This window comes from Aspergillus homomorphus, assembly GCF_003184865.1.
Source record: "Aspergillus homomorphus CBS 101889 unplaced genomic scaffold BO97scaffold_43, whole genome shotgun sequence".
Classification (NCBI taxonomy): domain Eukaryota; kingdom Fungi; phylum Ascomycota; class Eurotiomycetes; order Eurotiales; family Aspergillaceae; genus Aspergillus; species Aspergillus homomorphus.
Window position 1 is genome coordinate 203,026 of NW_020291929.1, and position 19,636 is coordinate 222,661.

The 19,636-nt window shown below is 55.3% G+C and overlaps 8 protein-coding genes across 8 annotated transcripts; 2 read left to right on the forward strand and 6 right to left on the reverse strand.

Annotated features, from left to right (window-relative positions):
- The first annotated feature begins 226 nt into the window (after positions 1-226).
- Positions 227-1,007, forward strand: BO97DRAFT_445901 (uncharacterized protein). Its single transcript, XM_025698597.1, has 3 exons — positions 227-439; positions 544-649; positions 714-1,007. The coding sequence occupies exons 1-3, from the start codon at positions 352-354 to the stop codon at positions 742-744; spliced, it is 225 nt and encodes a 74-aa protein (XP_025548042.1). The 5' UTR covers positions 227-351; the 3' UTR covers positions 745-1,007.
- A 604-nt stretch (positions 1,008-1,611) lies between these two features.
- Positions 1,612-4,220, reverse strand: BO97DRAFT_408109 (LipA and NB-ARC domain protein). Its single transcript, XM_025695784.1, has 5 exons — positions 4,054-4,220; positions 3,754-3,997; positions 3,641-3,703; positions 3,269-3,580; positions 1,612-3,211 (listed from the first exon to the last, which is right to left on the reverse strand). The coding sequence occupies exons 1-5, from the start codon at positions 4,125-4,127 to the stop codon at positions 1,691-1,693; spliced, it is 2,214 nt and encodes a 737-aa protein (XP_025548043.1). The 5' UTR covers positions 4,128-4,220; the 3' UTR covers positions 1,612-1,690.
- A 364-nt stretch (positions 4,221-4,584) lies between these two features.
- Positions 4,585-5,935, reverse strand: BO97DRAFT_397467 (short chain alcohol dehydrogenase). The gene is made up of 4 exons (XM_025694143.1): positions 5,335-5,935; positions 5,174-5,284; positions 5,079-5,118; positions 4,585-5,022 (listed from the first exon to the last, which is right to left on the reverse strand). Exons 1-4 carry the CDS (start codon positions 5,770-5,772, stop codon positions 4,754-4,756), a joined length of 858 nt encoding a protein of 285 aa, XP_025548044.1. The 5' UTR covers positions 5,773-5,935; the 3' UTR covers positions 4,585-4,753.
- A 470-nt stretch (positions 5,936-6,405) lies between these two features.
- On the reverse strand, positions 6,406-9,001 carry BO97DRAFT_375888 (Zn(II)2Cys6 transcription factor). Its single transcript, XM_025693004.1, has 4 exons — positions 8,808-9,001; positions 8,675-8,711; positions 6,928-8,617; positions 6,406-6,876 (listed from the first exon to the last, which is right to left on the reverse strand). The coding sequence occupies exons 1-4, from the start codon at positions 8,891-8,893 to the stop codon at positions 6,725-6,727; spliced, it is 1,965 nt and encodes a 654-aa protein (XP_025548045.1). The 5' UTR covers positions 8,894-9,001; the 3' UTR covers positions 6,406-6,724.
- A 412-nt stretch (positions 9,002-9,413) lies between these two features.
- Positions 9,414-10,463, forward strand: BO97DRAFT_397473 (class II fructose-bisphosphate aldolase; the record flags this gene model as incomplete). Its single annotated transcript, XM_025694144.1, has 4 exons — positions 9,414-9,496; positions 9,557-9,936; positions 9,989-10,112; positions 10,166-10,463. 4 exons carry the CDS (start codon positions 9,414-9,416, stop codon positions 10,431-10,433), a joined length of 855 nt encoding a protein of 284 aa, XP_025548046.1. The 3' UTR covers positions 10,434-10,463.
- A 147-nt stretch (positions 10,464-10,610) lies between these two features.
- On the reverse strand, positions 10,611-11,720 carry BO97DRAFT_480382 (arabinan endo-1,5-alpha-L-arabinosidase; the record flags this gene model as incomplete). Its single annotated transcript, XM_025700751.1, has 4 exons — positions 10,611-10,746; positions 10,800-10,885; positions 10,933-11,409; positions 11,454-11,720. The coding sequence occupies 4 exons, from the start codon at positions 11,718-11,720 to the stop codon at positions 10,611-10,613; spliced, it is 966 nt and encodes a 321-aa protein (XP_025548047.1).
- A 1,967-nt stretch (positions 11,721-13,687) lies between these two features.
- BO97DRAFT_353096 (transcription factor domain-containing protein) lies at positions 13,688-16,364 on the reverse strand (the record flags this gene model as incomplete). The annotated part of the gene is made up of 5 exons (XM_025692040.1): positions 13,688-14,977; positions 15,042-15,667; positions 15,719-15,798; positions 15,900-16,094; positions 16,255-16,364. The coding sequence occupies 5 exons, from the start codon at positions 16,362-16,364 to the stop codon at positions 13,688-13,690; spliced, it is 2,301 nt and encodes a 766-aa protein (XP_025548048.1).
- Positions 16,365-16,845: 481 nt separating this feature from the next.
- On the reverse strand, positions 16,846-19,095 carry BO97DRAFT_375895 (putative copper amine oxidase). Its single transcript, XM_025693005.1, has 4 exons — positions 18,720-19,095; positions 18,082-18,658; positions 17,053-18,023; positions 16,846-17,001 (listed from the first exon to the last, which is right to left on the reverse strand). Exons 1-4 carry the CDS (start codon positions 19,055-19,057, stop codon positions 16,866-16,868), a joined length of 2,022 nt encoding a protein of 673 aa, XP_025548049.1. The 5' UTR covers positions 19,058-19,095; the 3' UTR covers positions 16,846-16,865.
- Positions 19,096-19,636: the final 541 nt, after the last annotated feature.

Consider the following 19,636-nt stretch of genomic DNA (forward strand, 5'->3'; position numbering starts at 1 on the left):
AGGCAACCCGCGCGATTAGTGCTGACTCAGCGGATAATCCCGGGTGGCTGTGTATAACTAGTGGCAATGTGGCTTGTGCATAAAGATGCCAATGCATAAAGTCCGCTGACACAGGTGACATAAGATGATATCAGCCAAGGGTGCACAAGCTATGCCATGCACAGCACAAAAGTGTCGTCACCACCACGCTCGTGACATCATCATCTTCCTTCTCCTCTGCCGATCACACTCACCATCACCTATATAAACCACCCAAACGACATGCTGATCACCCCAGATAACATCAATTGAATCGAACTCTCCCTTCCACAACTATCTACCACCCAACCAACACCCCAACAACCAATCACAATGGACAAGCTCGGCGGAATCGCTTCCAAGCTCGGCGGCAGCCACGGCAGCTCCAACAACAACCAGAAGGAAGACTACGTCGACAAGGGTACGTGAGCCCGAGCCTGTGGAGCTGTGACTTTTCTCTTGCCTGATTCCTGCATTTCCGGCATCAAGCCCCACAACCGGCTAAACTAACATCCCGGTGTCCAGGCGTCGACAACGTCGAGAGCAGATTCGGCGCCGACCCCCAGAAGCTGCGCTCCACCAACGAGAAGGCCACCGACTTTGCGCGCAACAAGTTCGAGAGCTCCACTGGGTAGGTTATCACAGCCCCCTGCAAACACAGGCGGGAATCAAAACGTTAACGGTGATGGTTCTAGCCACCATGTTCCCGACAAGATCTCCAACTAGATTAGACGTGATGATGTCGATGATACACTTATGATGACGCCACTGGCATTGGCTGTATGATGGGATGGTGTTTTATGATATGATAATACATTTTGATAATGTCGATTGAGATGGTGTTTTCCTCGTACTTGTACTGTACTTTGAATCCCGACACTGTAAATGTAGAAGTTGGGGCCAGCTTCATAGGGTGGGCTAGCGCTTCGTTTGGTGTCTAGCCCTCACCTCCATACAAGACCCGGTTTTCAAAGCACGTAAGATCAGAGTAGTCATCATGAGATGATGAGAGAATGCTATGACCCACGAAAAGAGCATCGATCTGAAAATGAAGTCAGCGGTGCTCATCGACCCACTTATACTTTATATTCCGCTGATGATGTCAATTATCAATGATTGCACCACTAACCTGATCGAATCGGATCGAGTCTCCTTCACCATGGTTAGTGAGGCCAAAAGTACATTTGCCAAGGTCTACCTACCTTGCTAGAATGGAACCTCAAAGCTTGTCACTCACATGACTGCCTAGTGCTCCTGGCAATGTACTGCATATACAATGCATATGCAGTGCACATGGGGTCGCTCAACATCCATTCTATGGTCAATTAGCATGGGATATCGCCATGCTATTGCTTTGACCGCCATTGTACGCGCATAGCCACGTGGTCGTGACTCCGTTGTACCAGGCAGGTGCAACGAGGTTACAACATTAGTTCCCCGATCAGATCAAGATCAGTACCAGAATACCTACAAACCCCAGGCATGGTCGCACACCCGAACCCTCAAATAGCAGAGAGTCTTTGGACCAGTCTCAAGTTCGCAATCGCAGACGCAAAACTATATTCCTATAATCCATGGTATACCCGAACTACCCTGCAAACCAAAGAACTAAACACCCTCGCACACCACCATTACCCTCCACACACACACGCCAGAACCAAAAAAAAAAAATTCACATCCGCTGAAACTGCGACAACAGACTCTGAAGCCCGCTGGGCTTCTTCGGCGTCAAATACATGGTATTCATCCGACACAGCTGCAACCAATTGGCCGCCTCATCGGGCATCGGCCTGCCCGCCTGCCGGTACGACGCCTCCAACCGCTCATAGTACCCCTGGGACTGGATGTAGTCGCGGGCCTCAAAGTACAGCCTACCCAGCATGACGAGGACGGACTGCACCTCGGCGCAACCGGCGCCCATGCGGTTCTCGCACCAACCCAGATAGCGCAGCAGCCAGGGCGTCGCAAGCTCGGTGTGCGAGCGATGGGCGCCGACAAAGGCGCCGACGCCGATGCGGCCCTGCGAGGCGTACATGACACCCATCAGGGCGACGGTGGCCATGGTCTCCGGGTGCTCGGGGCCGAGGTACTCTTCGGCGGCGGCGAGGGCCCGGCGGAAGGTCTCGGAGGCGATGGTGGTGCCGTCGGGTTCGAGCATCTGGCTGGCACCGAGGAGGCGCATGCCCTTGATGGTGAGTGGGTGGCGTGGGCCCAGGAGCTCGGTCAGCTCGCGCGAAACAGTGGTGAAGGTCTGCACCATCTGGTCGACGGCCGGATTGAAGCGCAGAGTGACCAGCTCGGTGGTATTGTTGGAGCGCAGCGCAACCATCTGCTCAGCTGTGTCGAGCACCGAAGCGAACACCCGAATGTGGGTTGGGCCCAGCAGCTGGCGAAGGCGCTCGGTGACTCTCTCCGCCGCCTGCACCGCTTCCGTTCGGCGTTCAAGCACTCCGTACGCAATTGCCAGCCGGCGCCGCGTGCGCAACGTCTCGAGGTCGTCCTCGCCGATAGTCATCTGCTGGCGCGCTAGCACGTTGGCGCACACCGACTCGGCCTCCTGCCCTTTGCCCTGGTGGGCTAGAATCTCGCCCATCAGGCTCTCGGCCTTCATCGCGAGAGGATGCTTCACCTCGAACACTCGTTGGGCATTGGTCGAGACCCACTGCGCCCATTCGGCGGCTTTGATGTAGTAGGCCGATTCGAGATCGATCTCGGCGAGATGGTAGCCAATCTCCAGCGTGCTGTGGTGGTCCGGGCCTAGGACTCGGAGATGCTCCTGGAAGATCGCATACTCCAATTTGCGAGCCTCGTCCCAGCGCCAGTGGTTCTTGTGCTCCGCCGCCTGGATGGATCGGGGGTCGTTGTCCACCGGCGTGAAGAATGCGCCGACCACGCGCTTGGGGACAGGTGGCGGGCTCTGGGGCGACGGGTAGGGCATGCTACTATTCACCGGGAGGCGTGGGGGAACAGGAGGCGCAGGGTGCGGCGAGGTCGAGGCCGAGGGCTGAGGGATGTATCCCTGCTCCGCGACGAGAACCTGGTCGGCGATTTGCTTGATGTTGCCTTTGATCATCTTGTACATGGCGCCGCGGGTCCCGACTTTGCACATCTGCGAATGGTCGGCGTCCAACTTCAGCCGTGTCTCCCGCTGCCCGGGGAGTCCAAGCACGGCGGACTCTTCATCCACCACGAGCTATAAAGGGTTCAGTCAGCCCTGCGAACACTCGTGTGCACTGCAAGCGATACTCACGTGGCTCACAGACGCAGGCCCAACCCCACCCAGAAGCACCTCTTTACCCTCAACAAAGCTAATCACGCGATAATCTTCTAGCTGGTGCGAGAAGCGACTCGTCATCTGTCGCGTGAAGAGTGAATTGTGCTCCAAACTATCCAACAGATCATTACTCGCATGGCCCTTGGCCACGAAGCGCGCCACCTTGGCCGCGATCTTGCCCAACTCAACACCTTTGGTGCCCCGGTGTGGACATCCAAAAAATACGAGCCCATAGGTGTTGGTACGGATGGCGTTATATTTCGGGTCCTCATGAGCGTTCAACAGAGCCTGTCGTGGAAGTATTCATGAGCAAAGCTCTCCACACTCGGCATCGCGGCTGATATCTACCTGTTTGATGACCAAGCCTCCCAGGCTGTGGCCGATGAAGATGATCTTCGGCGGTCGTACATTCTACGCCCTGTCAGCCAGTGTCTCATCCGGACGGTGAGCCTGCGACCCACTATTTGGGGATTGCGCTCGAGATCCAACAAATTCAAGAGCGTATTCGCATGGTCCTTGACGCTGGCAGTGGACATGCTCTGCGGATTAGTGATATTGGAATTGTAGCCGTACACAAAAATGCGCGCTTGTGGGATATCCTGCGGTAGGAAGTCTCGGGGCCAGAAGGTCCCATTCTGATGGGTCCATGTTTCGAACGGGTGGTCGCTGCGACCTCGAGGGTTGAGTCCATGCACGAAGACGAAGCTACAAGATAGACCGCTTAGTCCGTTTCCCCAAATCGCTCAGTTTCGCTGTCTTACTCGATTTTTGGAGATCCTTGAGGGGTAAATACTTCCTCCAAGAATGGGAACTCGTGGCCCGAGGTGTCCTCCATCTTCAATAGAAATCCAGACGAATCAGGATATAACATGCAGAGCGAACATACGCCAGGAGTTGAATAACATAAAGGCTCGAGAATCTTGCCGCCAGAAGAGACCGGAGGAGGAAGAGAAGGAGATGAGGGACTCAACCCTCAGCCGCAGACCAGGGTATCCGTTAACCGTCATGTGATGAAGGTGCACGACCTGCGACAGTTGGAACGAATTCCATCCTATCGGTTGTCCTTACCCTCAAGGTGTCCGGATACGATCCTTAGTGTCTGAAAACTGCTCACTCCGTCTTGGACCCTGGCGAGAAATAAGAAAACAAGGCTGGTGGCTGTTCCGCGTGCGAGGTGTACGAAGGCAGCCCTTACCCCGGATAGGCCAGAGCAATACGAAGGCTGCATGGCTTTGCAGAGGAGAATGCCGCTTACTTCTTGGCTCAGCTCGAAAGTCCCTGACAGCTGTCTCGGTTGCTAATCATTTAAAATTTGATGGTATTCACACATAATACAAAATCAGTAGTCTTGCAGTGAAAGGAAGCTGATCATTACCAGAACGATCCAGCACCAGCCTTGCTGCAATCAGTCCATTAGCAGCGGAACATCGCCAGCCCCGATCTTGAACTTATGCGCAGACTTTACCATGCCCCCACAACACCAGCGATCGGAATATCGATACCCGTGGTATAGGAGCTGCAATCACTCAGGAGGTACACGTAGGCACCGCCCAGCTCGCGGGGATCGGCAAGGCGCGGCATGCCACCGTAATTCTCCATCTTCTGCGCCCAGTCGGGCGAGTGCTCGACATAGTAGGTCATTGCAGTACGCACAAAACCAGGGGAGACACTGTTCACTCGGATACCGTGTTTGCTCCATTCCATTGCCAAGGTGTGGCACATGTTCCGCACTAAAATACGACAGCTGGTCAGCAGCTTGCCCATTCAAGTCGTAGCCTTCACTCACCGGCGGCCTTAGTAGCGCCATACGGGGCTGATGGGGCAGCCTAAGATCTCGTCAGTGCACGACCTTTTCTCTTGTCGATCGTCGAGTCCACTTACACGATTCGGTCGGTATGAAGTCATGCTGGCTGTCATGACAATCGAGCCCTTAATCCCCAGCTCGATGAACTTGCGGGCGACTATTTGAGCACAGAAATATGATCCGTACACCTAACGCAATTTAGTAGCATCGAACAAGCCCCGGGGTGCATGGTACATACGTTCAGGTTGAACAGCTGCTCGAGCTCGGGCCGTTCGAACTGCAGCGCTGGCTGATGTTTGGTCATTCCCGCGTTGGCCACAAGGCCGTCGATCCTCCCCGTCTCCTCCACAACCTGATTGATCGCTTTCTCAATACTCTCTTCTGATGTGACATCGGCTTGGACACAGTGGAAGTTGGGATAGCGCTTCTGAAGTGCCAGGGTGTCTTCCCCGGGTTCCATGCGATCCAGCGAGTAAACGTGTTGGGCAGAGTTCGCCAGGCACACTTCCGCAATTCCGAGACCGATACCTCGGTTGGCGCCTGTAATCGCAATAACCTTCCCGGCCAAGGTGATCTGCCAGGTGAATTCGGAGGAGGGCATTGTGCTGACAAGAGGTGTTGACGCGCCCGTCGTGGTCTCTCCGCTCGAGTGGTCATTGTTTGAAGAGGGCGACATGTTGGTACGGGCCTACTGTATGAGTTGATAGAGCGGTAGGAGAGCGGTTATTCGACTAGAAAACTTCACCTGTTGACGAGTTGGAGATGAATAATGGATTTTGATTCTGGCGCTTGGCTTGCAGTGATAAAGGATCCATTGTCTTAAATAAGCCTCAACCCTGTGGCAAGGGAAAAGCAGTTGCCTGGTCGTCTTCGGCTCGAGGCTCCTGCTGTCAGCATATAGCATGTCAGCGACTGGATCTTGACGTCACATCAGCTGCATCACTGTCCACGTATCGTTCCTGATCGGACCAAAAATAGGCACTGGGGCCGAGAGTTAACTTGATCCCCCGCGATCGAGGATCGCCTTCGGAACGGCGGACGCCTCGGCTCGAGGCATAAGCCCCCGCGAAGCTCTAGCCCTACACAACAGCCAGCTGTCGGGGACTCAGGGCTGCATAGGACGACAGGAATCAGCATCCGTCAATTCTAGGCCCGCCGGCACATATAGTACGTATCAATCTGCGTGGTGCGTGCAGACCAGCTGTGGCGCATAGAGACAAATGGTAAATTGACCCAGCACGGAGTGACCAGGGCAGACGCAAATACAAAATGGGGTTTATCCAAGAATTCGTATTATCATAGTTTCATACTAGTATACATTGAACTATCAAGATTGATTCGCAGGTTCCAGATAATGCCCTGGAGAGTCGCCGTAGGGTAATCGCGCAGAATAACAAGCTTCTGTCTGACACAACAGGACTATGCCCCAGAAATGCGTTTGGACGAAAGGCAGGTCCAACCACGCGATCAGATAATCGGACCTCGATTTCGTCTTCTAATGGAATGGGTCTCCCCCTCAGATGCTCATGGCGGCGCATGCTTATTCGTAACCGATGTGGGGGAGTGGATTAGCCGAGGATCGGCCATGTCGATAGATTAGGTAGTTTGCCGAGGGCAAAACCGGATCTTCATCCCGCGAACCCGGGCAGCCCATCTTTGGCATACTCCGTCTCGAGGGTCTTCCGAAGCGAGTAACTGGGCCAGCACAGTAATCGCTCAAACTTATCAACAAGCTCCAGTAGTGTTGCTCGTTCTCGAGGGGCGTGCACGCTCTTTCCCGCTACGTGGGTCAGTCAATCGCTCTCTGCATGCTTCTAGGGGGGATGCTTACCCCCAAATAAACACTGAAGCGCTGTGAGCGCCGCAGCAGAATCATCCTCCATTACGGTACGCGCAATGCCGCATATAGTGTTCAAAGCGGTCCTCAGCATCTTCTGCCCGGCCTGGTAATCCTCGAAGCCGCCGGTCGAGGGGCGATGGGCGATCACGAGGACTCTAGCGAGACTGTGTATTTGCAGGGCTGCCGCGTATGGGGGAGGATGAACCCATATGGGTGGGAAGACATCTGTGTACTGTACAGTGGGAAGGGGACTGAATTCCGCTGGCAGGTGATCCTGCCACTCCTGCAGCATGCAGAGTAGCTCGTTAGCCCTCTCCAGCCGGCTTTGGATGTCATTGGTCGTCGTTTCTTCGTGTGAGGCGTAGTTAATGCATTGGGCAAGCAAATACATGGAAAAGCAAGCTAGCTCGGGGGCGGTCCGGGAGGAAATGGGCCGCTGGGGTTTCCAGAAACTGAAGAGACGCCGGCGTTGGCGCATGGCGACCCAAGCATCTTGTCGCAACCAACTCCACCACACCGCTTGACGGAGACCACCACAATCACCGTTATTGTTCTGAAACCGTTGAATCCAGAACACTCCTTTCAAGTGGCGCTCCCAGTCACTGTTAGATCCATCGACCATCTCGTAAGTGCTGATGAGCAAGGCAGTGGATATGAGCTCTCGACTCGAGGCATAGCTCGGATACTGCATGGCCTTATTGAGATAATTCAAGGTTTCGTAGTAGTATTGGACGGCAAGATGGCGATCGACGACGGGGAAATCCCCGAAACCTTTAAACGAACCAGGTATGATGAACCCAGCACCACGTCCTCGGTCCTTTTGCACATGCCAAATCGACAGGTGGCGCGCTGCCAGGGCCAGGAGCGCTTTCATAACGCCTAGATTCCTTACAGCCAATTGAGGCACTATAGAAGATAAGTGGTTCCCAGGGTCGTAGAAGTCGAACCAGCGGCCCATATTTCGCACGAAGTGATTGAATATCAGGTGCTCTAGTTCCGTCAACTCAATGGGAGCCGGCGTTGACCACGAGGAAGGGTGATCGTGCAAGTGAACGGGCTGCTCGTCTGTGCTTGATGCGGGAATTCGGTTCTCGAGCTCTGGGTCGCGGTTGAAGGCTGCCGCCTGGAAGCTTTCATACTCCCTTTTCGAGCGTGGGAGGAGATTGTCGAGAGAGACCAATCCTGTGGGATGGTCCCCTGGTCGGTGTGAGGAACCCGGGGCAGGGGACAAGACAAGGCTTCGATCCGCGTTGACCGCATCGTCCGCCAGTAGCTCAAACCAGCTGAGAGGCGCCAGCCTCGTGGAAACCGAAGAATCCGTTGCAGGAGAAGGGGCTAGATCGTGAGTCGAGGTTGGAGATGTGAGATGGTTACTGTGAGGGGGTGCGAAGGCAGGGGTCAGTGTCTGGCCCGGCGGCACACCTGAAGATGCTGATATGGAGGCAGCGTGAGCCAAGGGGCGTGTTTCGGGCGCGGGTCGCTGATGCTGACAGGCATCAACCAGCACCTGCAAAGGCTCATGCAACTGACTTTGCGCTGGCCGGTGCTCTATTGAGGGTGGCTGATGGATGGCGAGGACAGGGGCAGTATTGGGCCCCGAACTGGGGGTTTGGGGTTGACTTGTGGTGCCATAAACACAATCACGTTTGCCTTTGGCACACGGACCGCATTGTGGGCGAGCCTGCGTTCCGGGGTCAGCGCAAAGCAGGTAGCAAGCAGATTGGTCGGAAAGACAAACCTCGTCGCATTTGACATGACGCTTCTTGCAGATCAGACTTTTGCCATCAGTACGGTTTTGTCGGACAAGCGGGAGGATCAAGAGACAGTCTCCAGACGACCGATCGGAAGGATTGGGATTGGGAAAGACTGACCAGCCGGTGGTGGCCCGCAATCCACGGCCGCGGGATTTGCGCGGTTTCCGAATGCCACGCGAAGTCCCTTGCGTAACATCGACCATGCTGCCTCACATTATCCGGGAAAGGTCGGCGGAATATGCATTTGCACTATACGAAATAATCAAAGGTAAACAGGGGAAGCTGGAGCAATTTGGGGGTGGTTGGGTGGGTGACAGATCGTGTCGAGGTTCAACGATTGCCGACTCTTGCGGGAGTGGAGCAAGCGAGAAAAGCTGAGCAGAAATCCACCTTTTCCGTCAGACAATGCTGCAGATGTGATTCGGCAGTGGAAGCCCACGGAAGGAGAAGAGGTGGGGGGGGGGGGGGGGGACTCGTATCGAGGCTTTGGCTCGACCATGGTACGAGGAATGCATGCATGATGTTATGCTTATGTGGGTGGGTGTGGCTTTGTTTTGCGACCGCTGCTGCTGCTGCTGCTCATATTGTTGTTGCACATCGCCATTGTAGTTTAATATATTCCTTCCCGTCTGCTGTGTAACTAGCTGGACAGTCGAAGAACTGATTGTTGGTCCCTGCCAATTCCTGCAGGCCATCCAGTGAGGGCGACCACGACCAGTCAAGATGACTTGGCGGGTCAACAATAAAACTTTTCAGATCTTGGCGGCGGCCGAGAAGGGTCGATATGGGGTATTGGCGGCGATCGTGTGAGTCGCCAGCCTCATGTTGCTATCGCGAAGAGAGCTCACCAGTGACACCACGGGTAGCTACAACGTTGAGCACATTACGGCTTTTGTTCAGGCGGCCGAAAATCGCAGATCCCCGTTGATTCTCCAGTTATTTCCCTCGTCGCTGGAGCAAACCCCGTCGCTGATCTACGCCGCCGCCGCCGCAGCGACGAACGCGTCAGTGCCAGTCTCGGTGCATCTCGACCATGCGCAGGACTTTGACCAGATTCGACATGTCGCCGATAGCCTTCCATTCGATTCCATCATGGTGGACATGAGCCACTATGAAAAGGAAGAGAACCTCGCCAAGACGACCACCCTCCGCGAATATTGTCATGCACGGGGCATCGTAGTTGAAGCCGAGACCGGGCGCATTGAAGGAGGAGAGGATGGGATCATGGGCACCGGCGATCTTGAAGGTACTACAACCCATCAGTCTCAGTTGTCAGTCCATGCTAAATGCTGTTGCAGGGATTCTCACCAACGCCGAAGATGTGGAACAGTTTCTCAACGCGGGCGTTGATTTTCTGGCGCCCAGCGTGAGGAACCTGCATGGAGACTATGGACCGAGAGGGCCGCGGTTAGACATGGATAGGTCTGTCACTGATAAGCAATGACGGTCGGTCGCATCTTGCTGATCTTTGTCAGACTCCGGCAGGTTCACCAAGCACTGGATGGACGCGCGCGTCTCGTCCTCCACGGCACGAACGATTTCCCACCAGAGCTGTGCCGGGCCTGCGTCGAGGTCGGGGTGACCAAATTCAACGTGAACAAGCTGGTCCTGGACCCTTGGCATCAGCGTCTTCGTGAGAACGTAGATAAGCCCCTGACGCGGCTGATTGGGGAGGGGATTGAGTTGCTTACGAGAGAGATGGAGAAGTGGATGGATGTGTTGGGAAGCAGCGGTAAGGCGTAAGGATGGAAGGTGCGCACCCGCCTCAGGCAGAACTTTTAGTAGCACAACCTCTTACTTCGACTACACTTAGATGACTCTGACTCGGAAGTTCGCTTGGTATTTCATCCAGTCAACCTATTTACACTTGCACTCTCTGCCTATTTACAATCTCATTCTCCCCTTCCCTCTTGTACTCCCCTACACAACAGGCCAGCCACTCGAGAAGTCAATCGTGTTCCATCCAAACCGCTTCTGGTTGTCAGCGTAGCCAACGGTCGTGTCGACGTAGTGGTAATAAAGCACCGGTCCGTGGGTCGGGTCATCGTACACACCCCTGCCAAATTTAGTATGAGTATGAGGGTTACCACAGGGCTGGATGAGTCTTACTGTCCACCGGGTCCGTAGACGTTACCGTGGCTGGCGAGCACGATCGTGCCGCCACTGGATGTGCACGCATTGCCATTCTTGTCCACCTGCGCGGGGGTCAGTCAAGGCCCATCGTCTGGGACGGGAAACTTACAAATCCACCGGTCGGGCTGCTCGAACGACAGACCATGATCTTGTATTCCTCGCCCTGGGCGGGGCGGGAGGTGTCGTAGCCACAGCAGGTGCCCGACGAGAAGAAGAGGTAGTAGTAGCTGCCGTACTTGAACAGGTAGGCGCCCTCCTCCGAGTGAGTGCCCGTCGCGTTGAAGGCGATGTTGTAGGAGGCCGTTCCGGCTGTCTTGGTTGGGGAGGACATTTTGACTTGGTAGATGTCGCCCCAGAAGGAGCCGAATTGCATGTAATAGGATCCGCCGTCGACGAGGAGGTTGCCGTCGATGGCGTTGTAGTTCTTGGACGAGGAAGAGGCCACGCCCACGGACCCGTGGTCAGTCCAGCTGTTCAGCTCCATGGTGGTGGATGATGCGACGCCGATGGCCGAGTCTTGCGATCCGAAAGTCGAGACGGCATAGTAGCAGTAGTAGGTGCCATCCACGTAGCTCACATCCGGGGCCTGTCGGGTTAGCAGGCATCGATGCATCGGAGGAGGAGACATACCCAGAGATCAGTGTTTCCACTGAGGTTGATCTTGGAACCAGCCGGCACCACAGATCCAATGGCGGTCCAGGGACCGTTGATGGACGAGGCAGAAGCGTAGGAGATCTCGTTGCCCGTCGAGAAACGGAAGTATTTCCCATCCGACTCTCTGACAATCAAGGCCGGGTCGTGGACGTTGCAGGCACCGGAGCAAGAGCCGGGATTCGCGTAGCCATGCACCAAGCCTGCCAGAAACGGCACTGATAGGGCAGTGAGAAGGGAATTCATGGTGACTGGCTGCGGCTGGTTCGAGGTGCGATGACCGTTGTTTGCTTCATGGTTCTGGTCATGTTGAGGGTTATATAGATGTCGTGAGTTGTTCAAGGGGTGACATGTGCCACCGCATCGGTCTCTGGCACGGATTGTGACAAAATTGAAGCCATCGAGACAGGTCGGACACACGGAGCTGGCTCCGTGATACTTTTGACGTTTCAAGACGGAGGAGGTGGAAATAGCAAAATCCCGATGGGGATGGCAGCAGCGAGGGCTGGGGGAGTCCGGGGCTTCATGCAGGCGTGAGATTGTTTCGTCATGTCCGGGGTTAGCGTGCAGGAAGTGGAGGGTGGCTGATTTTAGCTGGTGGTTTACCTCGGTGGTGAAGAGTTGAGGAGAGAGAAGAAGAAGTGGTGTTGACGGCAAAAGGTTAGTGAATATGCCGGCACTGCTTAGTGTGTGGGGTAATACGATGTGGCGGTTACAGCCTTCGTTGCTCCCACAATACAACATATGCACCCCAGCATTTGCTTGGGATTATTTTGCTAGACAGGTACAGGGTCGAGATGATTGATAGCTATCTTCTCGAAAAGTTGGACTCGCACCCAACTGACCACAGTTTCTTCTCGCTCAACACATTACCCTACAGAAACTGAGTCGCATTGACCATTGTCTATTGTAGGGGTCCGTGCGGCGGCGGCATATTATCCCTTTCAGGAGGCATTCCATGCAGCATTCGAGTCAGGGCATGGACTGCATGAAACACTTGGACCGACTATTGCCCTGTCAAACTCACCGGGCCATTTCGGGTTGTCACGTTTTTAAATAGAGAATTGGCGTGTCACAACGATAGACCCGCAGAATAGACTACTGACTCAAGTTCAAGCTTACCAATGTTGACAAGTGACCAGCAGACACCAGGCTAAACAACAGAGCATATGTTGAGCGCGCATTCCGAATAAAGATGAGATAGGGCTGATAACCGAATTCAAAATATTTGAGAGTACATTCCAGCAGAACCTGTCCGATCTCAGCATACGATTAACGGGTCTTCTCTGTGGTGTATACCTTCTATGTTACTGTCGGCGCAAAGCAACCTGAATAGCGACTGTTTCTCGATTGTAAATACCCACCCCATGCAGAAAGTGGAAATGACAGGGGTTGTCAATTGACCACATGTATCTTCGATGGCATTGGTAGCATCGATACGTAGACTTAAGGTGCAGGAAACTGAAACCGGCTCCAGAAATATGCGCCATAAGCGCAGGCGTGCATGTTGGCCCAATCACACCTGAGAAGAGCGATGTATAATAGGGCTACTAGACTGGCAAGAGGATTTCCGTCTCTCCTCACATCAGAACACCCACCATTCCATCCGCACACGGCCCGCTGATCTTGGCATCCTGCTGAACCTTGCATCAACATACTTTATAGGTCACGGAAGCCGGGCCGATGCAGTCACGCGCAGGTCGTGCGTGGTGTGGCTATACCCAATCATCCTTCATACTCATTGAGTTCCCGAGATCGACACCGTTGTTGTCTATCACTGGTCATCCCACCGGGACGAGCAATGGTGAGAAGAGAGTTCAAGATTGAGTTCCACCAGTGGTTGTGGTTCAGCAGCGGGTATCCGGAAGGTGTAGAGCAGTTGTGGGAAACTGGGGGCTCAGCTCCGGCGGAGTACTAGATCTGATGCTTTTGCATACTGGTTTGGGTCTTTCGTACTGTGCTGTTGAGAAAGAAGAAATGTCATGCCCAGTCTGTCACTGCGATTCTCCCTCCGTTGTATGCTCCGGATTCCCTATAGTTTACCAGTAAACCATTCTACTCGGATACATATATCCGTAATAACGATGAACAAGCCCCCTAAACTCCACCCCATCCGCCAAAGTATACTAGAAGATGCATCAATCATAAAACTCATGATAAATATCGGAGCCAACCCCTTCACCTTCAATCAGCCCCGCTACCCCACCAAGAACTCACAAAAGATCAGCCATGACCCTCGTCAACGCCTCATCCTCGGCAGCCAACTCGCCCCCGAGCCCCTCGGCCAGGACGGCAACCCCCTCACCGCCGCCCTGCACTCTGGGATCAAAATACAGACCCCCAGCCATCTCAAAGAACGTGGTCAAGTCCTCACAACTATTCTGAGCCCCCGTCTCCGCAGGAGCAAGATTCCCCGCCGTCGAAGCCAGCGACCACAGCCCACCAGCCGAAGTATGCTGCGGTCGTGCGCCTTCCCCTCCATTCGAAGAAGAGACATCATACTGCGAGTGCCCGGGTGTATACAGCCCCGCGGTGCAGGCCGGACCCTCCGTGAACCCGCCTGCACTGCCCCTCTCCCGCGGTAGTGGCGTCGCAGCTGTCGCTCGCGAGTCCTTCCCCAGATTCAAGCGGATGACTTTTAGACTCCGGATGATCTTCTGCAGGCGGCGGGAGGTGCGCGCTCGGGTGGACGATCGTCTGACCATGTCGACTGCTTTGTAGAACTCAGGCCGACAGACCTGGCTGAACCGGGAGGGAGCGTGCAGGACAGCGAGGAACAATGCGGCGAGCGCCGAGATGAGGAAGTAGTTGAAGGGTTCGGGGCGTTGGTAGTAGATGTCCGAGACGCGGCTGAAGTAATCCAGCATGTGCACGGTGCTCTTGGCGGTTTCGACGGCGATGGACGCCCCCGCCACGCTGTCCTCGATGCTCTCGCTGCTCAGCAGGTACTGTCGGTACACGAGGATGCGGAGCTGGTTGGCTTGCAGCGCTAGCAGAACTTGCAGGGTCATCATGCTGTCGGCGTGGGTTGGGGAGCCGCCGGCCGTGGCGCGGTGGGAAGGGTCGAAGCGGAGTTCTGAGGGGATGGACTGGATCCATTGCTGGACTTGGAAGTCGAGGTAGGCGCAGTAGTCGGTGGTGGCGGCGCGCGGCCGTGTGCGCCAGCCGACGACCAGGCCCCAGATCTTGGAGCTCAGGCGCGCGTAAGAGATCATGCAGGTGAGGTAGGGGGTCGTGGTGCCGGGCTCGGGGAGATTGGTGTCCATGTCGGAGTCTTGGATAGCGAAGGGCAGCCCGGTGCCGAACGACCATTTGCGGTCCAGCACATAAATGCACCAGAACAGCCGACTCGCCCAGGTGCGGTGCAGCTCGCCGGGAAACACGCCGCCGGTCTTCAGCCAGGTCTCCTGGCAGTGTAGCCCCAGTTGCACCGCACCGCGCACGGCCAACCCGATCGTCCGCCAGGCGATCACCTCGTCGTCGCGGTAGGAGTGGAAGATCGACTAGACACCACCGTCAGTACTCAGCGGACCGAATCAGTGCGCCCTAACACCACAGTTCACTCACCAACAACGCCAAGATAAGCAACTCCTTCATATCCACCTCCGGCACCTTCATGCGCGTACCGAACTGATCCTCAACGCGATCAGCGAGCAGCGCCGCCCGCTCACTCCGACCATGCGACTCAGCCAACAACGCGGTAGCCAGCAAGATCTTCAGCACCTCCGCATCGCGTGCAAAGAACCAATCGTCCTCACCCGCGACCCCAGCGCCGCCACCGCCATCGCGAAAATAATCCACCACATACGCCCGCACACTATCCAGATCGACACAGGGATAGATCAACCCAACGGTATGTTCATAGACGGTGACCAAGCGCAACGCCTCGGTCAAGCCCAGACACCGCAACGGATCGGTCGCCGATGCAAGCCCCTCCCCATCGCCAGGAGGCATCGGACTGGGCGCAGTCGTGGACTCGAGATCCTGTTCGTCATCATCCTCCTCATCCTCCGCCTCAGCTCCATCCCCCGTCCCCCTCGGCCCCGCAATCCCAAACTCCGCACTCGTGGGCCCAACATACGTGGGAGACTTAGGCCGATTCATAATGCGATGGAGACCCGCACTCGCGGAAGTGGAGGAGATCGTCGACCCAGTCGTGGGGATGTGATTCGCAGGCGTGGTGACTCCCCCTCCTCCCGCAGCAGCAGCACCACCACCAGAGACCCCAGCCGCACCGTTTCCACCCTCAAGCACACGCATCCTAGAAGCCATAGCCCGCATCTCGCGCTGCAGGGCCTCGATCTGCAAATCCACGATCCGCAACCTGGTTGAAAGAACCCTACCAAAGAACCAGTTAGCCATCGCCCACACAAGCACACCGACCCAACACCTCAAAGCACGAAAAACAGAAAAAGAAGGACTCACCGATCCTCCTTCCCACCCTCCTCCTCACCTCTAACCGGAGTATTCGGAACCGAGGTGTACGAACCAATACCACCACCACCGAGCGAACCAACAGCATGCGCACCAGGCGCATAGACGCAGCGCACCTGATCGCGCACGCACCGCGCACACACCGCCTCACCGGTGCATTTTAGCTTGCGACGTTTGCATTCGTTGCTGCGTGCGTGGAATAGTTAGTCGAGTTGGGGAGGAATGTAGCCAGTGCATGAGAGGGAACGGGGGGGAGGTTTAGTGTATATAGAACGGCGAGGTGCAACCAATGTAAAAGAACTGCGCAGTAAGACACAGGCTCAAAGGGGAGGAAGGGAACACGCACCAAGCAACCTGGGTGTACTTCGCGCGCTTCTTGCTCCGAGGCGGTTCCGGCGTGTCGCTGTCGGCGTCTGCGCGGCGCTTACTCGCATCCTGCTTCGCGGGCTGCTCCATCGAGGAAGATGGCACGTGTCTCGGTTGATGCCCTGCCAGAATCCCACGAGGAGAAGGAGATCGAGACGGGTTCCGAGCGTGGGGATTGCAATAGGGTGAGGGGAGGAGGGGAGAGAGTTCGGAAAGCCTGGGCGACGGCGGAAAGGAAAGGCTGAAATTTTACCAGGGGGACGGCGGCCATTCCGAGCAGATCCGAGGCTGCGGGAAACAGTCTATGTTCACCAACCAGAGTCATGTTTGGGTTAGGGCCATCGGTTCCAGGTTCAACCAATCTTGCATTGAACAATTCAATCTGTGGGTGCCAAGCAGATACAATGACTGGTAATCTAGGCGCCAATCTTATTTCAGCCCTGCATCTCCCCACTTAGTCTCTTGCTACGAACTGCGGTGGAAGATGTCTATATGGGTTCGGATGGTGCAGATAACCGGTTGCGTAATTACAGGACAGAAACTATATATATACATTCGTTATTATTACTCGCTTTAACACACCCTAATTAATTAGATATGCGCCTTGCGGCAACATTCCTTATCCACGATCCGCGATGACACATTACGGTCGGACGGCACATCCAACGACGGGTTCGCCGTGAAGAAGTCCGCTGGACGGATCATGAGCTGGAAGATTTCCACCGGCCTAGTCACTGGTTAGCGTGTTCGTCGCAGAACATCTAGAGAACAAACTTACATGACGGGCCAGTCCTCCACGCGAGGGTTGTGGGTAATGCCGAACGTGCTCCAGACCACCACATCAGTGTCCTTGACCGAGTCGCCCCGTTTGACCGCGTCGGAGACACCCTCAACCTCCTCCTGGCTCTGCAGAGTGTAGCGACCGCCAGCATAGAGCTCTCCATCGCGGTACTTGGTCACCCAGACGTGATGCTGAGCAAACTGAGCCCGGCGCGCTTGGATCGAGTGCGGGTCGGCCAACAGACGCTGTGTCGCCAACGGAAGGAACTTGTAGCCAACTGGATTCTGGCTGATGGGGTTGATCTTGTGAGGGTTGATCATCTTGATCGTCCGGTTAAGCTCGGGTGCCGCGTCGAGCCAGCCCGCCCGCTCCAATGTCTCGTTCGTGACCTTGTAGTAGTTGCCCATGGGGTTGGTAACCTCGTTCATGGGCACCGGATGGGACTCCTCGACTTGAACCGAGTTGCTGTTTCCGTCAATGGCCGGGTCGATACGGACACAGAAGATGTGCTGGTGGTTCTGAGCCAATACCCCCCCGCTGACCACATTGCCGTAGTCGCTCGTCTTGCCCGCGTCGATGTTCACCACGTTAAGGATACCAGTGGCGCGCGACTCAACGGTGATACCTCCGGACTGGTCGAATTTGTAGGCGAAGACATACTCGTAGTTAGCCAGGGTAATGATGAATTGCACCACCAACTCGCGGTGACGAGTCACCACCGCGCGACCAGTGCGCCAGTTGGAGTGCTTCCAGCCGATGCCGTTATCTTGCTCGTGCAAGCAAATAGCATTGGGCAGCTTCTGCGCCTTGCCATCCGCGCCAGTGATGACCGCATCGAAGTACTTGATGACACCCAGGCAGTCGCATCCAATCGACAGGTTGTTGGCCATGTTTCCACCACCACCGTCGCCAAAGTCGAAAGCCTGCTTGCGGTGGAAAGGCGGTCGGGGATCGGCATAGGGCACGGTCTACTATAGTTAGCCCCTGCTGATCTCCAGATCATGTCGACTGAACCGAATCACTCACCATCTCGCTGATACTCAGACGGTGCAAAACACTGCGGCCATCATACCAGACATCGTGGATGGTGGCACCCTCCCGAGGGTTGAAGGCGACCCGGAACCGCCACTTCTGCCACTCCACCAACGACTCATTCGTGATCTTGAAAGAAGGCCCCTCGGGCTGCACCACGTTCAGCGGCTTGAGGTCCTTGCGCATTCCACCCGGGACCAACTCGGGCACATAGTCGGAATCCTTGCAGTGACCAATAATGTCACGCTTGAAGGTTTGTTCGTTGAGGCCTTCGCCTTTGCCACCAGTGGCCGGGCGATCGACCCGGATGATCTCCTGAGTCAGCGCATCCATGACCGGGATCAGCGGGAGAGGGTAGGAGTAAAAGTTCGCGTCGGGGTTATTCTTGCTCTTGTTGGTCGCAAAGCACAGCCCTTGGAAATAACGACGGGGCTCATCCGTGTAGTCCAATCCACCATAGGGCCAGGGTTCAATGGTGACCTCAAATCCTGGAGGCAGGTCGAAATCATCGAGGGCTTTCTGAAACAAGGGGGAGGCAAAGCAACGCTCGACAAGGGTATCAAATTCGCTCCTATCCACCCAGAGCGAGTTAGCATCCGTCGCTCGCAAATCAATTGACGGGAAGTTCATACAGAGTTAGAGAGGCATGGTGTTTTTTGCCCACGATGTGATGCTTGACTCGCTTGCGCGCGCCCACGTCGACCACCGACTCGTGGAAAGAAGGAATGCGATCGGAACCGATGACGTCGTACTGACACAGGGCCAGACGAGCAGGACGACGGGAGGTTGGGCTCAAGCGACCGGAATGTTCGAGGGCGAGAAAGTCGAGGAGCTCAGCCTTGGGGGGCTCCGATAAGTAGATCTCACGGAAATCAATGACTGTGTTGGGGTGCTCAGCCAGAACAACATCGCGGGCAGTGTTGGTCTCCTCCTCCGAGAGGATGGCCAGAGGATGGGGCGTAAAGACCATGATGTGTGAGAGAGAGAGTGTGTGTGTGCGTGTGTGTGAGTGTGTGTGTGTGTGAGTGTGTGTGCATATGATTGAGAAGAGGAAAGAGAAGAGAACAAAGAGAGAGGTTTGAAACCCGGAAGATGCGGGGAAGCTGGAGGGCTTTTAAGAAATGGCGAAGTCGTACTTCCTCCGCTTCAGCTGCTCCTGGGCGCATCTCCTGCCCATTTCGGAACCGTGTGTAAGACGTCGGAATTCTCGGAATCTGCGGAAATACAGCCAATGGAGGAACCTGACCGATCTCGCCTCGGCCCATGGTTGACGATAAGCACTGCAGTCGATAAGATATGATGTATGATGCAACTGCACCGCGCGAGTTTGCCTTTATCTGGGAAGGTGGCAAGTGCCCCCTCTCAAACCCCTTACTGATTGCTTGTCCTAGTAGCATTCTCATTTGAATTGGTCACTTCGCTAGCCAAATAATTGATTAGTGTGGTGGGTGTCTAATTTATTATCGTAAGATGTACACACATGCAGTAGAGGTATCAAGTCATATTTACATTCGTCAAAGCCGTGAGAAACCCCACATCCCAGAAAAAT

Coding starts and splice junctions, on each gene's coding strand:
- BO97DRAFT_445901 (XM_025698597.1), top strand. CDS start 352: ATGGACAAGCTCGGCGGAATCGCTTCCAAGCTCGGCGGCAGCCACGGC. Junction 440..543: donor GGAAGACTACGTCGACAAGG/GTACGTGAGCCC, acceptor CCCGGTGTCCAG/GCGTCGACAACGTCGAGAGC. Junction 650..713: donor AAGTTCGAGAGCTCCACTGG/GTAGGTTATCAC, acceptor TGATGGTTCTAG/CCACCATGTTCCCGACAAGA.
- BO97DRAFT_408109 (XM_025695784.1), bottom strand. CDS start 4,127: ATGGAGGACACCTCGGGCCACGAGTTCCCATTCTTGGAGGAAGTATTT. Junction 3,998..4,053: donor CAAGGATCTCCAAAAATCGA/GTAAGACAGCGA, acceptor TCTATCTTGTAG/CTTCGTCTTCGTGCATGGAC. Junction 3,581..3,640: donor GAGGCTTGGTCATCAAACAG/GTAGATATCAGC, acceptor CTTCCACGACAG/GCTCTGTTGAACGCTCATGA.
- BO97DRAFT_397467 (XM_025694143.1), bottom strand. CDS start 5,772: ATGTCGCCCTCTTCAAACAATGACCACTCGAGCGGAGAGACCACGACG. Junction 5,285..5,334: donor AGCAGCTGTTCAACCTGAAC/GTATGTACCATG, acceptor AAATTGCGTTAG/GTGTACGGATCATATTTCTG. Junction 5,023..5,078: donor TGGCGCTACTAAGGCCGCCG/GTGAGTGAAGGC, acceptor GTCGTATTTTAG/TGCGGAACATGTGCCACACC.
- BO97DRAFT_375888 (XM_025693004.1), bottom strand. CDS start 8,893: ATGGTCGATGTTACGCAAGGGACTTCGCGTGGCATTCGGAAACCGCGC. Junction 8,618..8,674: donor GTCATGTCAAATGCGACGAG/GTTTGTCTTTCC, acceptor CCCGGAACGCAG/GCTCGCCCACAATGCGGTCC. Junction 6,877..6,927: donor GCTTCAGTGTTTATTTGGGG/GTAAGCATCCCC, acceptor TGACCCACGTAG/CGGGAAAGAGCGTGCACGCC.
- BO97DRAFT_375895 (XM_025693005.1), bottom strand. CDS start 19,057: ATGGTCTTTACGCCCCATCCTCTGGCCATCCTCTCGGAGGAGGAGACC. Junction 18,024..18,081: donor GTCTGAGTATCAGCGAGATG/GTGAGTGATTCG, acceptor TAACTATAGTAG/ACCGTGCCCTATGCCGATCC. Junction 17,002..17,052: donor GTGGAGGACTGGCCCGTCAT/GTAAGTTTGTTC, acceptor ACCAGTGACTAG/GCCGGTGGAAATCTTCCAGC.